The 14,260-nt window shown below is 37.9% G+C and overlaps 1 protein-coding gene across 1 annotated transcript; it reads right to left on the bottom strand.

Annotated features, from left to right (window-relative positions):
* Nucleotides 1-75: 75 nt before the first annotated feature.
* Nucleotides 76-6,032, bottom strand: LOC115816340 (deleted in malignant brain tumors 1 protein-like; the record flags this gene model as incomplete). The annotated part of the gene is made up of 2 exons (XM_030779295.1): nt 76-422; nt 5,741-6,032. Coding segments are annotated over 2 exons (639 nt in total), but the record flags the coding sequence as incomplete, so codon positions are not given.
* Nucleotides 6,033-14,260: the final 8,228 nt, after the last annotated feature.

Raw genomic sequence — 14,260 nt, 5'->3', positions numbered from 1 at the left:
TCTTGCAGGTTTAAAGTATACACTTTTCTAAAGTTTCTGCCGTGAAATGTTACATCTTCAAACATTTATGATGATTTACTTAAAGGTGAGGGAAAAAACAGAAACTTTACCTGTGCATGTAAGACCCACATCATTATTGTGAGAGCAATTTTGTTTTTGTGACGTTAATTTTGGACAAAGGAAAATTTCAGATTCATTTCCTCCACACTGAAACTCATCTGACAACACATGGCCCTCCCCTCTGCCAAAAGCTGCTCCTCCCAGAATTTCTCCAGGAGCCCCACAGCCCAACTCTCGACACACAACCTCTGCATCCTGCTGGTCAAAGGCAGCATCACACACCGTGCCCCATTTGTTTCCACGTAGAAGCTCTAGTCTCCCAGAACACAAATTAAATCCATCAACTAGTCTGGTCACAAGACCTGTCAATTCAAAAGACACAATGACTTCATCTTACAAATGTAATTAGAAGAAATTGCTTTCACATTTAATGGAGATAATTGTAGTATTTTAGTCTACATACTTAAATACAGTTTGTTAAAATGACATGAAAACTGCAATTTCAAAGTGAGTCTTAATAATTTTCTTGTTGCTGGGCAGCAACTGGAGGTGAGACTTCATATTTTGCAATATATGGGTTATTAAATGGTTCACTAATTCCGAGGTTGCAGTGTCCTCATATCTGCCTTCTCCCCTCTCTCTAAAGACAAAATTGAAAATCCTGGATCCTTATGCACCACAAAGGCTGTGCTACATGCATGGCGATCATAGCACCATCTGCCCCATTTGCCCATAGTCTGATAGGATTAAATTACAAGTAAATTACCAGATCGCCTCATAGGACAGTATCTTGTGGCGATCTGGATTCCTCACATTCTCTTCAGTGGCAGTAATACACAGGCAAAGGGAAAAAAAGAAAGAAAGAATAAAAAACATAGGATTTGAATATTTCTGGAAGCTAGAGACTGACATATGCCTTATTACAACCCAAATACAGTCAGTTAAACTTGAGCATCAAGAACTCACAGGATTATAGGAATCAGAATCATAAGGATTCAAAGGTCAAACACAACTAGAAAATCAACTGCCATGTAGACGACACAGCCTCAAAACCCATTTGACTGGTGACAGGAAGTCCACACACTCATAACTCAATGTACCATTTTACATTGCTAAAATGTATTCAGTTGATGGTTGAACACGTGTGACAATGTTATGTTAGCTTGAAGTGTTTTTTTATGTAGTTATTTTTTTAGATGTTTACTGCATGTCCCTGTTCTGGAAGAGTTTTGAAATGTTTTTCTATGGTTTTCTCTGACTATATAGCATCACCATATGACAAAAACTGGAACATATACTGTAAACCGTCAGTTTGTCCAGTGCTGTCTGCCTTGCATCTCCAGAAAACACATGTAAAACATTTAAGCAACTCTATGAAGAACTGTCCTCCAAATGTTTTTTGGAACCTTTGCTGTTTGGAAAGTGCATTTTGCTTTTCAACCATAAAAAAATCTAAAACTATAGTTTCAATGTCCAGAAATCCCTACCTACCAAAATGTTTTGGAAATATTTCAAGGACATTTCTTTTCTAACCTCTCAAACAGGTTGTTGCAGTATAAATTGACTAGTAAGAAAGTACGCAGCAAAAAGACAAATGTATTGCCTTTGTCATGTTGGAATCATTTTGCTTCACAAGTGCCTCAGTACACCAGTTTATAAACCACCTTGAACTAGTGAGAATATTTAAGACAACTGTTTAGCTTTTGTGAGATGTTTTAAGCTGTGCTGTTTTAAAATATTTTCCTCTGGGAATAGAGTGATAGGGTCTGATGTAACCATTTGGTAAATCAAACTAAATTTAAAATCTCAGGGAAAAAGCAGACGCACTCTTGCTAAAAAATAAAAAAAAAAAGTACTCTAGTAGTACTAAACTGATAACTGATTTTGTAAATTATGAATGAGTGACTATTTCACTCTGATTTAACTAATTTAACTATTTCTCAGGGGGGACGGGGGACGGGGGGGGGGGGGGGGGGGGGGGGGGGGCGTTAACTCCACTAAGAGTACTCTTTTTTTTTTTTAAGCAAGATAAAAAGTTTACGTGATGAGAGGTAGGATGGTGGAGTTCAAAAACTGTGCTCCATTTCACTACTGAGAACTTGAAATATTAAACATCTCTTCTAAGCCGTCAGAGTTATTCTACCCCCATCACTGTAAAAGCTAATTAATGTCCTTGCTGAAAGAAACAAGCAAACCTTGCTCATTTTTTTCACCACTCATTCATTTTACTAATTTACATGAAGTTTTTATTTACTTTTGGGGTAAGAATACTGATTCACCTAATTTTTTCAAGTTTGTATTACTCGAAATATTGGTGGTCAGGGAGCTATTGCTGTTTTGACATGCACACAATGGATCATCTTATCACGTGTTCAGAAATTCAAACTGCACACAGAAGTAGAAGGCATATGAAACAGATTAGCTTTAAACGAATTACAACTCGGTCTAGAATGACTTTTCCATTTAAGTTTCTTTAACATATTTGACAGTACTGGAACAGAGTTCTGCAGGGAGAGGAGTTCTGTTGAGCAGTTGTGTTGTTAACGATTTTTTCTTGCTTGTAAAATGATTGTTCTGTGACGTGGTATGTGTGTGTGCTTGTTATCTGCAGTTCATCTACACAGGCAATGACTTAAACGTGTGTCACCAACACAGCTGTTCTTCTCCTTCCGCCCCTCTGACTCTCGGTTTCAGCCTCATATTGCAGCCTGCTTAGCTGACATTTCCTCGTGGATGTCTGCTAACCACCTCAAACTCAACCTGGAGAAAACGGAGCTTCTGTTTTTTCCTGCAAAGAACTCCCCTACAATTGACCAAAGCAGCAAAAAACCTTGACAACCAGCTGACCTACTCCGGTCACATCGCGGCATTCACTCGATCATGCTGATTCTCCCTTTACAATATGAGGAGAATCTGCCCATTCCTCACGCAACAGGCGACCCAGCTCCTGGTCCAAGCTCTTGTCATTTCCTGCCTGGACTACTGCAACGTTCTACTGGCTGGCTTGCTGACCTGTGCCATCAGGCCGCTCCAGCTCAACCTCCCTAAGCACTCTCATGTCACTCCACTGCTTACTGCGCTCCACTGGCTTCCGGTAGCTGCCCGCATCCAGTTCAAGACACTGGTGCTGGCCTACCAGGCAACAAGAGGCTCCGCCCCATCATACCTTCAGTCCCTAATAACTCTGTATACCACTACTAGAACCCTCCGCTCTACCACCTTTGGTCAGCTCACAGTCCCCTCACTTTGGGAACCCGGCAGCCACTCCTCCCGACCACGCCTCTTCTCCACCATTGCCCCTCGGTGGTGGAACGACCTCCCTCATACAGTTAGGACTGCGGAATCCCTTACCATCTTCTGCAAGAAACTGAAAATCCAAATCTTCAGAAGCCACCTGTCCCCTAATGCCTAACCTCCCTCCCTCCCTTACACAAAAAAAAAAAAACAACAACTACAAAAAAAAAACACCCTAGTCTTGTATCTATGTTTGTCAAAAAATTCTAGGGGCACAATACAAAGGGGTAAATTGACGCTCAGTCTTATTGTGATGTCTGCTTATGAGTTATTAGGAATCCGACTGATGCACTGATTGTAAATCGCTTTGGCTAAAAGCGTCTGCCAAATGCTAAAAAGTAAATTGTAAATTGCTATCTAGCAGTGGTGCGGTTACTTTAGTTAAAACTGGCATATCAATTGCTGTGTGACTAAGGCAGTGGTGTTTGAGAAACTTGATAAACTGAATTTGTTCAAATGGATTATTGCTTAACCTGCGGTCCTGACTTCTGTTACACTATGTTCTACTGCAGAGCATTAAGTACTGTCAGTTCATCTGAAACTAGTTACTACATCAATGGTGTTAAGAATACTTGCTGTGTAAGCTTTGTAAACTAATAAATAATGAGTATTGCTAAGTTGGCTAAAACACGTTGAAAATGATTTTCCATGTTAAGTATGTATTATTCACTGTGAAAGTGTAGGTTATTGAAAAATATGAAGTCACTCAAACTTAAAACAAGATTGATTTTATGATTAATTTAAGGTAATGAGTTTGCTTTTTTTCCCTTAAATTAAGTTAACTTATTGAAATTTACAGTGATCAGTCTATTTATAAAAACAACTGGTACCGACCTTAAGCACTGGATTCATTTTCCTCTCTCCATTAGTGGCATGTATGGTAATTATGCTCGCTTTAACAAAAATCAACCCCCTTGTATGGCTCTATATGGCACAGCCCTCAATTTCAACTTGGAACTTGGAAAAAAAACCCAAAAAAACACATCACTTATTTCAGTATATATCAGGATCTCAAGTTGAAACCCATAAATGAGAGAGAGAGGGAGCGATAGAGAGAGAGAGAGAGAGAGAGAGAGAGAGAGACAGACAGAAACCAGTTTCTTCCAATGCCTGTGGTTTAACCACAGAACAGGTGCACAAACCTGACTGACACTCCACACTGAGGCAGCTCTGCTGCTAACATGTTACTGAACCTTTTAACTAAGCTATAGGGACATCATCTAGTTTTTATCATATTACTGATACTGTGTCTACTTCCTGTCCCATGAATATTAAAAGTATGAGGCCCTGACACATCTGCTCTGCAAACTGAATAAACTTTAACCCTTTCCGCAATTAAGCCGAGAGCTGATAACAATAAATCTTGAAATGTGAAGCAAATAAATCTTGTACAACTCCATGCTGGGCAACTCTTGGACAACTCCAACTTACGTGTGTATATATAATTTCACTTATTGTACCCTCATGGACCATCCACCTCATAAAAACAAGAAGTGACTGCAGTCTGTCCTCCATTTTCCCATTTCCCCGGGAAAACGGAGTGATGTCCTCTGAAACCAGGAAATAAAATTCCCAACAGTAGACTAAGGCTGAAACATACACTGAGGTGTGGAGAGTGTGAACTGTAGTAGGCAGTGGCGGGAGCCTCTCCGAAAAACTTGAAATTAGCATCAATTTATAATTTAAAATTGGTGTCTTTGCAAGTGGACTGCTTCTGCTCTCACGCCAACAACAAACGCATCAGTGTTTCGACACGTCTTCAATTTGTGTGTGATACACAAATGGAGCTATTTCCTAATTATTTTCTCATTATTCTACATTGCTCTGTAATATGAAGCACCCATTCTCACGCTCTCTCAGCAGTGCCGTTTCTCAGCTGTCAGAAAATATTAATAACAGCACACAAATAATGACATTTTTGAATGACTGATTGTGCCGTGTTCTCTGTCTTAACTGGTTGTTTCCTCTGCTTTGGGGGGGGGGGGCAGGTTGTAGATGTTCAATTTAATTCTTATTTATCTAATGATGCAATATATTCTGTCACTATTACTAATCGAATTATTTTTATTTTATTTTATTTTGTTTTGTTTTATTGTTTTGTTTCTACATTTGAATTAAATACATTTTTAAAAAAAAAAAATGCATACATTTACTCATGCTTCCTATCATCTATTTAATTTTTTTTTCTTTTGTGTGTGTTTTGCCGGGGTCAGTGTTTCACCTGTTGAAACTGCTGAGTGTTCAGCGATTTTAGAAAACAATTAGCTGCAGACCGACAGCGTGAGCAACAGAGTTAAGATTAAGATACAAAATAAATGTGCTTGTCTACTGAGTTGGCATGTCAGTATATCCATGTAATTATATACTGAAGTTTTGTCCAGCCTACCTGAGCAGATGACTCCAGCATCTTCAGAATGAAGACAGTTATTTTTGCCCCATCCTGCTGTTGTACAGTTCTTCAGTGTAGACTCTGATCCACTGCAGGCCACATTATCCATCCAGATTGGTCCTGATCCCTCTCCAAAATGAGCATTATGCAATACTGCTACAGCCTCCCCACAGTCCAGCTCTCTACACACCACTGCAGCATCAGACATATGCCAGTAGAAAGAACAAACCGTGCCCCACTGTCCCTCATGAAGAACCTCCACTCTCCCAGCACAGCGCTTACCACCATTCACCAGCCTCACACTGTCTGCAGCTGACAGAGAGAGAGATAGAGAGAGAGAGAGAGAGAGAGAGAGAGAGAGAGAGAGAGAGAGACAGAAACTTCTCTTTGTAGAATTTTTTAGCATCTTTTGCATATATTTTTACAGATTCTGTTTAAAACAGAATTAAGTGCATTTAAACAGTATGTAACTTGTATGCAAGGAATTTGTTTCAGTGTAACATTTAAGTGATTTCCAGCCGTGGAACATTTTCAGACTAGATAAATACTTCACATCTAAATACCAACCAACAATCTTTAATTTTACTGCTGTGAATGTCTCAATACTGTGCTACATCTGTAAATATTTCTATAAAACTCATTACAATTACAATGAAAGGATTTGGTCTCTCTCTCAATCATTTATTACATCTTAAACATATTGTCTTTAATTCTGTCTCTACACTACACAGACTCCTTTATAATGATCACTTGACCTTTTGACCATGAACCTGCACTTACCAGCTGTGATGACCTGAATGATGGAAAAGAGAAAAATGATCCACAGGCAGCTCTCCATCTCTCTCTCTCTGCCCCAGAAAACACTCTGTTTGAACAGCTCAGCACAGAGAAGAACCTTCACCTCTGATCTCCCAGAGTGACTGAAGTATCTGTGCACTTTCAACCCCCCTAGAGACAGCACCCTCACCACAACCACCAATTACACTCACTCTTACCTTATTAGAGAAACGACCACAAATCATCAAACAGCTACAGGGACAAATCAGAGGACAGTGTTTAGTTTTTCTCCAAATTTATCAAATCTATAAGATCAGTGCTGCTGAACAGGACTCCTCCTCTCAAGATCTGAAGACACGTCCATGTGAGGAGAGGAAATACACGACTGTATAGACGCAAACTGTGAGGGAAGAGACGGCCACCGCTAAACTCTCAACGTCAGAGAGTTTAATATCACTTCCTAATGCGTTAGACTAAAATACCATGATCTGAGTAGTTTTAGAATTATAAAAGTTTTTTTTTTTTTTAAATCTATGTTATGTTTTAAACAATAAATTTTATATTCTGCTTTTGAAAAATATGTTTTATGACCTGTTTGAAATCGGTTTCTCTTATCACACTCACATTCACTCACACTGATAAACCGGTAAACTCTCAACTTCAAACATCACTTCCTAATTCTTCAGACTAAAATACCATGATCTGACCAGTTTTAGAAGTTATAAAAGCATTAATAAAGTGTAAATTATATTATTAATAATCTATTAAGTAATTTGTTTTTTAAAACATGCAGAGATGGGAAAAGTAAAAGTAGAAGTACCAAAAAAATTACCGAGTTAAAATTTCCCTTCTGAAAAATACTGAATCATACTATACAATTCTGTACAATACTCACTCATTTACAATTTACAAAAATGGTTGTCAGTTTAACTCCACTTAGAGAACTTTTTTTTTTTTAGCAAGAGTACTTCTACTTTTACTTTTGCCACCTCTGAAAACATGTTTTCTGACATGTATGACATCGATTTCCCTGATATCAATGTGTTGCCAAAAGAAGAGAAGTGAACCAAAAAAGAGGAATTCACAGTATCATTTTCATATAACAACATATATAAACACACAGACTGATTAATTCATTGACATTTTCCAATATTCTACTTATTTTTGTTGTGATATGATAAATGGTATAGAGTCTAAGAGAAAGACTGGCAGAGATAGAGAAGGGGGGGAGTGGGGGGGAGAGAGAAAGAGAGAGAGAGAGAAAGAGAGAGAGAGAGTCTCAGCTGTGAAGAGCAGATGAAGGTAAGGAGAGCTATAGGGTACAGATGGTCTGGAGGTCTCCTCCTTCATACTGCAGTCTCATACCAGGTGCAGGAGATACAGAGGTTTTTTTCTGTGTTGTTTTTTTCAGTTGGTCATAGATACAATAATATCTGACCATCACACTCACATTAAGTCAGTGATAAAGTTGTCCTCAACACTACTGACCTTAATAAATAACAGTTTGGCATGTTAGCACTTAAAATACTCTCTCTCTCTCTCTCTCTCTCTCTCTCTCTCTCTCTCTCTCTCTCTCTCTCACACACACACGCACACACACACACACAAACATACACACAGCCCCTCGTGTTCAGTTTTCTCCCAAGGCCTGTGGTCTGACTACTCAGAACAGGTGCAGACACTCCATGCTGAGGATGCCCTGCTGCTGCCATGTTACTGAACCTTTTAACCAAACCATAGTGACACCATCTAGTTTTTTACACATTACTGATACTGTGTCTGCTTCCTCTCTCATAAATATTAGAAAAATAGATCTACTGATACATTTGCTCAAACAGCAATTGAGTCCTTGGTCATCTTGAATTACTAAAACACATTTATTCAGCAAATAGTTCACTATGATCACTAATTCAAAAAAATGTAAGAAGTCCATAAATCAACCAGCCTTAAGTCAATAAATCAACCAGTCCTCTCCTAAAATATTATCTTAGAAGAATTTTAAATTGATCAGATCATACAAATTATTGAAGGTGTTAAAATGTGAATTTTGTTGTATTTAGTTGAGCCAAATGAGTCTCTGAGGAGCAATCATTTCTTGCCTTGTAGAGGTCATGTTAGGTCACAGACGTTTAAGCTTTGCTCACCGTATATGTTTCCCCCCAGTGGCCAGAAACTGCAACTGCAAAATAAAGGAAAGGGAGACATGCGTCCATGAGCCGATTTTTAAGTGGAGTTTTATTGAGAGAGAGAGAGAGAGAGAGAGAGAGAGAGACAGAAAGTGTCTGTGTGTTTGTTTGTTTCGAGTGATCGTTGAAATTGTTATACAAAATCTACTAAACTACTAAACTCTCCTGCTTTTTTTAACAATTAAATTCATGTGATTAATTTGGCCCTGCGATGGACTGGCGACCTGTCCAGGCTGTTTCCCTGCCTTTCGCCCTATGACCACTGGGAGGCTCCAGCACCCCCCACGACCCTAATTAGGATAAGCCGCTTAGATAGTGAGTGAGTGAGTGAGTGAGTGATTCATTTGGTAGTTCAAAAATGTCTTAATGTTTATTCGTTGGCATCTGCAGCTACATACATATACTGCATATTTGTTTATATACCAAAGGAAGCTAAAATTGCAAAACATTTCACTGCAGTGTAACATGAAGCAGGGTGAGAGAGTGAATACAGACTGGCTGTGCAGTGTTACTCTACAGACAGAAGTCAGAAGGCCCCACAGTTGTGTGTGTTGGTATGTTGTATCATCACAAATTTTTATATTCCCTAATCTGTGTTGTGGAATGTATTCAGACATAAATTTAGGAAACCACCCCTGCAATAACCCCATGTTTATCATTAGGGTGTATGCATGAGGGCCAAAGACTCCAGAGTGTAGGTCTCAAGTGTTTGCAATGGGAGGCTACTGGTGGTTTTGGGCAATAAAAGGATTGATTCCACATGTCAGTGTGAGTGAAACTGGCCAACATGAGATGTAGAAATCGGAATAAACCGGTGACATGGAAGAACCCCTACTACACCAAAATCAACCGTTTGATTCATCAGTGACAAGAAAAAAATGCAACAAAAAATGTGATGCCATCCAAAAGAACTGTGTTTTCACTGTATATGCAGTAACAGAATGTCTCACTACCAACTTATTCATTCCAGGCTTTGAAAAGATCATTGTAGGGTTATAATGATCCTTAATGCTGAGTGGGTAAAAAGGAGCCACTGTAATAACCCCATATTTATCATTCTCTCTCAGCATGAACAAATGATTCTTAACCTTATGTTTTAACTATAGCTGAATATATTTCTGGATAATGAACATTATTCAGTTCTTTGGGTGCATCTTGACTGATCAGTGGTGAGCCTTGGAGTTAGAACTGGGTACACTGCTGTGTCACAACTTTGGCAGGATGAAGGTCAGGACAATACCCAAAACAATACCGAAACCTCACAAGAAGTTCAATTACACTCTACTGTCACTACTCAAAACTCTGGGTGAGAGAACTCAGCAAGAATATGTCAATCTGTCATCTACCTTAATGCAGGCCTTAATGTCTGTGTACTCTGTGTTGTATGGTTGGCATGGTAGGCTAGCTGGTTATGATATGTCAATATTATGTATTTGTCATCCTCTCACGTCCATTGAATTAATGTGTTTGTAAACTAATCTAAATGCAAAGCCAAAATCAATTCTAGATCAAATATATGAAAAATAGTTGATGGTTTTGAATATGTTATGTCTTTTTGCCTCTTTAGGATGAGGCTGACTTTGCTTCATCTGATTGGATCTAAGTTTTTCCAGATTTTTCCCTCTCTACTTTTCTTTATTTGAGACACATGGTCGTGCATGTAGATTCATTTACCTGTCATCAATTTAATGTGTGTTAGGTTCTGTGATTAATAACATTATCATTTGTACTCATGTGTGCTACAGTTTACTTGACAGAAATTATTTTCAGTTTTTCAGGAGACCATCTATCCTGGTAGGACAGGTTATCAGCACTGGCCTGCTCATGAAGTTGGTTTTATAGACAAGCATGTTCTACTAGTTTCATGCCACAGTCAAGTCATGTGCTTTATTTGACATGGCTGGAAAGGGTTTTTGTTCAGTAACGTAGAGGTGATATCATGTGGACTCGTATCTATGGGAGATGAAGCCTGTTTATCGGATCCTCCCCTGTTTTTTCACTGTGCAATAATGTGTATAACAGGTATAAGCTCCCTTTTTAAGCCTCTATGTGTGTGTGTTTGTGGGTGTTGGTGTGCATGAGAGAGAGAGAGAGTATATATTTGAGTGTTAATATGTCATACTGTTCTTTATTAAGGTCAGTAGTGTTGAGGAAAACTGTTTCCCTGACTTATGATTTTATATGACAGATGTATTTATGAACACTCTGCTTATGATTCCAGAGCTGATTCATGTTGTTGGTCCAGATGGTCCTCTTGTTGTTGGAGCTGGTGAAGATCCACAGTAAAGGTGGGGGACTTAGTCTACTGTGTGACACTAAAAGGCTGGAGGCCTGAACCTGAAGTTGTGTGACTGGATAACTGGGCAGTTTCTCTTCTAGACATCATATCACAGTACAAGACAGTAACACATACCACAGTAGAGTAATACTTTGCGCCATTCTTGATTCCAGTTTTTGCCTTATTTACTGGTTGTGGATTAATGCTTTGCTGTATTCTTGAAAGGCAAGGTACCATAATTCATGGATTTATGACTTTGACTGTACCAATGCACTCCTAATTTAAGAATTCACACGATGTGCAGTTTGTGTGAAGAAAATAAATAAAGCATTGAGAAGTTTATGGTTCAGTGTGGGAGCTTTGAGAGAAGAGCGGTGTTTCAGTCTCTCACACGCAGTTACACATACTTTTCATTTAATTATTTAAATCAAAAAATTAATTCTTCAGGATAGTTGTCTCATCTTGTCCACACTCAGTTCACTGAAAACTAATTTCAATGAATAAAATTGATCAGACATTGCACCTTTACTGAGATGAATAGAAGTCGGGGAATCTATGAAATATCATCCTATGATATTCTTTTTGAGGAGGAAATGACAGGATCTAAAAAAAGAAAGAAAGAAAAAGAAAAACACAGCAATGCACAAATAAACTTTCACACTCTCCACTGTGGTTCCATTACAAGCTATACAAAAGTTCTGGTACACCTTGCTTATATGTTCCCTAACATGTTGTTTTGGGTGAGCAACATTACCCTCTTTAACTTCCTTTCAAAAATCCATCACATGTAAAATGACTGTGTTTACATCTGAACCCTAAATATTCAATGTTTAGATTAGCAAGCAATAAGTTAAGCATATATTAGCAATTTTCTAGGGAGATATAGATTTCACATCAACTCAAACACATGATTCATAAGGGCATCCACATGAAAACTCTTTATTGAATTTTATGCACTGACAAACAGGTATTTATGCTGAAGGTTATGATGTAAAGCAAAGTCACACAGTCCTTAAGTGATCATTTTAAAAGCATGAACTAAATAATAAGATTACTTGTAAATGATATAGTAAGTAATGTAGCTGTCAAGATGTGGCAAATTTATACTGACTAGAGCAAAATTAATGACTGAACAGGCACTACAGCAGTTGATATTACAAAAAAAGTTTAATTAAAATATACATTAAATCTACAATTACAGCCATAAGCAAGACCAGAAAAAAAATAGTGAAATGAAGATGAAAGGAGCATGATTTTATTTTTCTCTAACCAAGCTGTTTATTCCCTGAGAAGAAAAAGAAGAGAGAGAAAAAGACTGCAGTATTACAGTGTATTAACAGTACAACTTTATATTTCCTACATAGCTCACTTCTTGTCTTCCTACAAATTATGATTTTTTTATGCAGATTCTGTTGTCATCCAACTTCCTTTCTCTTACTTGGTCGCTTCGGTTGTGTTGACGTAATCTTCAGAGAGTTTTCTCTCTCCTTTGAGAGTTTCTTCCACCACATTTTCATATTCCATCTCTAGTGGAGTAGCGAGAGACAACATTTTAAATTTGTTTATGAAAATAATGCTGCTTACACAGTTTTACTGTAAATACAGAATTTTATTTGGGGCCCTGATCCTCCCTGTTAATAAACCAGTCTGAGAGAGTATAATAAAGAAATTATATCGTATAACGTGGTATTATGTTTTTTGGAAACACTGCGATTCAACATGATACAATGAGATGCAAAAGAATGTGATGCTCAGCGTGGTACAGATAGTTTGATTTTATTTCTTGGGTTCTTCTTACGCAGACAGCAAATCATATATTAACTAAAAAAGTGCTATTTTTACTTCGCATATTTGTTTCTCTTGTACCGCAAGTCAGTAAGCATCTCATTTATGCTGTTTCTTTTTGACCACTAAAAAACACTTGGCCCTTTCTTACATTTGGGGACCTTTTCTCAAATCCTCTGTAGTGCAAAGAAAAAAATAATAATCCATCATAATATGTGACTCGCCCGGATGTGCCTTCAACTTGTGTGGGTCTTGGCCGAGAGACTTGACAAAAATTGGCCACTGACAGCAGAGCGCACATGAGAAATAGGTCACAGAGTGGGAATCAATCTAAACATAAAATTATCGGTTACAAATTATTGATCACACTTCTAAATAATAAAGGCAAAGGGCCTCTACTAATAACTATATATAAATAAATTGGATTTTACGATGCAAAGATTTTAGAAACAATGCATCCCGAGTTCATCCCGAATTGTATCCAGTGCACACTTTTTTAATCGGGTCAATCACATCGTGAGCTTTTATGCCAGTGCACCGATGCAGATCGGTGAATCGTATCATCCCCAATCTGTACAGCTTTTACACAGCAAATTGACCAGTTTTAAATTAATGCTGGACAATTTTCATAGATGGATTATTTATATACTGAAATCAGCAGTGATGAAGTTTTTATCCGTTACGAGGCCTTGCCAGGGATTTAAATCAAGATCTTTGGTTTCTGGTACAAAATCTTAATTCAGAGTTAATGCCTTAAAGTAAATGAATCTACATGCATTACCACGTGTCTCAAATAAAGAAAACTAGAGAGGAAAAAATCTGGAAAGTGTGGTCACAAAACCTCATTCAGCAAAAGGACAAAATATAAAAAGCCCCCGTTAACCAGTCAGATAACTTGGAGCTTTCCCTCAAGATCATGATATCATCTCATTTGCTATAAAAACACTAAGCAATGTAAAAGACAAACATATGTGTGAACACACTTATGGACTGATCATAGAGTACTCACTCTGAACATTTTGCTGAACATCTCCAACAGACTTGACATCATCATAATCCTCTGGTGTAACCTCATCCTCATTTCCCCCTATGTGAAAACACAGAAATTTTCACTCCATTCAGAACATACACTCAGGTCACCAGTAGTTTTCTCATCATCATATGATGCTTAACCTTTTTGTCAATAAATAGAGAGTTAGTACATAGCATGGTGACTCATTAATGGTGTTCATGTTGCAAAGAAAACTGTACTTTAACAGGGTGCATTGTGGTTTATCAAGATATATTGTGATAATATTGTGTTGTGATCAGTGTAACCTATGAAAAATCCTGTCTCACAAGATCCATGACAATACAAAGACCTAGTTAGGACATAACATGGTTACTCGTGAATGGTGTTCATGTTACAAAGCAAATTGTATTTTACCAGTGCGAACTGTGGTTTAAATTTGTATTTGGAAAATAAGACAGATGGTCCACAATCCTGTTTGA

The sequence above is a fragment of the Chanos chanos genome, chromosome 7 (genome assembly GCF_902362185.1).
Source record: "Chanos chanos chromosome 7, fChaCha1.1, whole genome shotgun sequence".
Classification (NCBI taxonomy): domain Eukaryota; kingdom Metazoa; phylum Chordata; class Actinopteri; order Gonorynchiformes; family Chanidae; genus Chanos; species Chanos chanos.
Note: the sequence above shows the minus strand (reverse complement) of the source record. Positions and strands in the feature narration are given on the sequence as shown.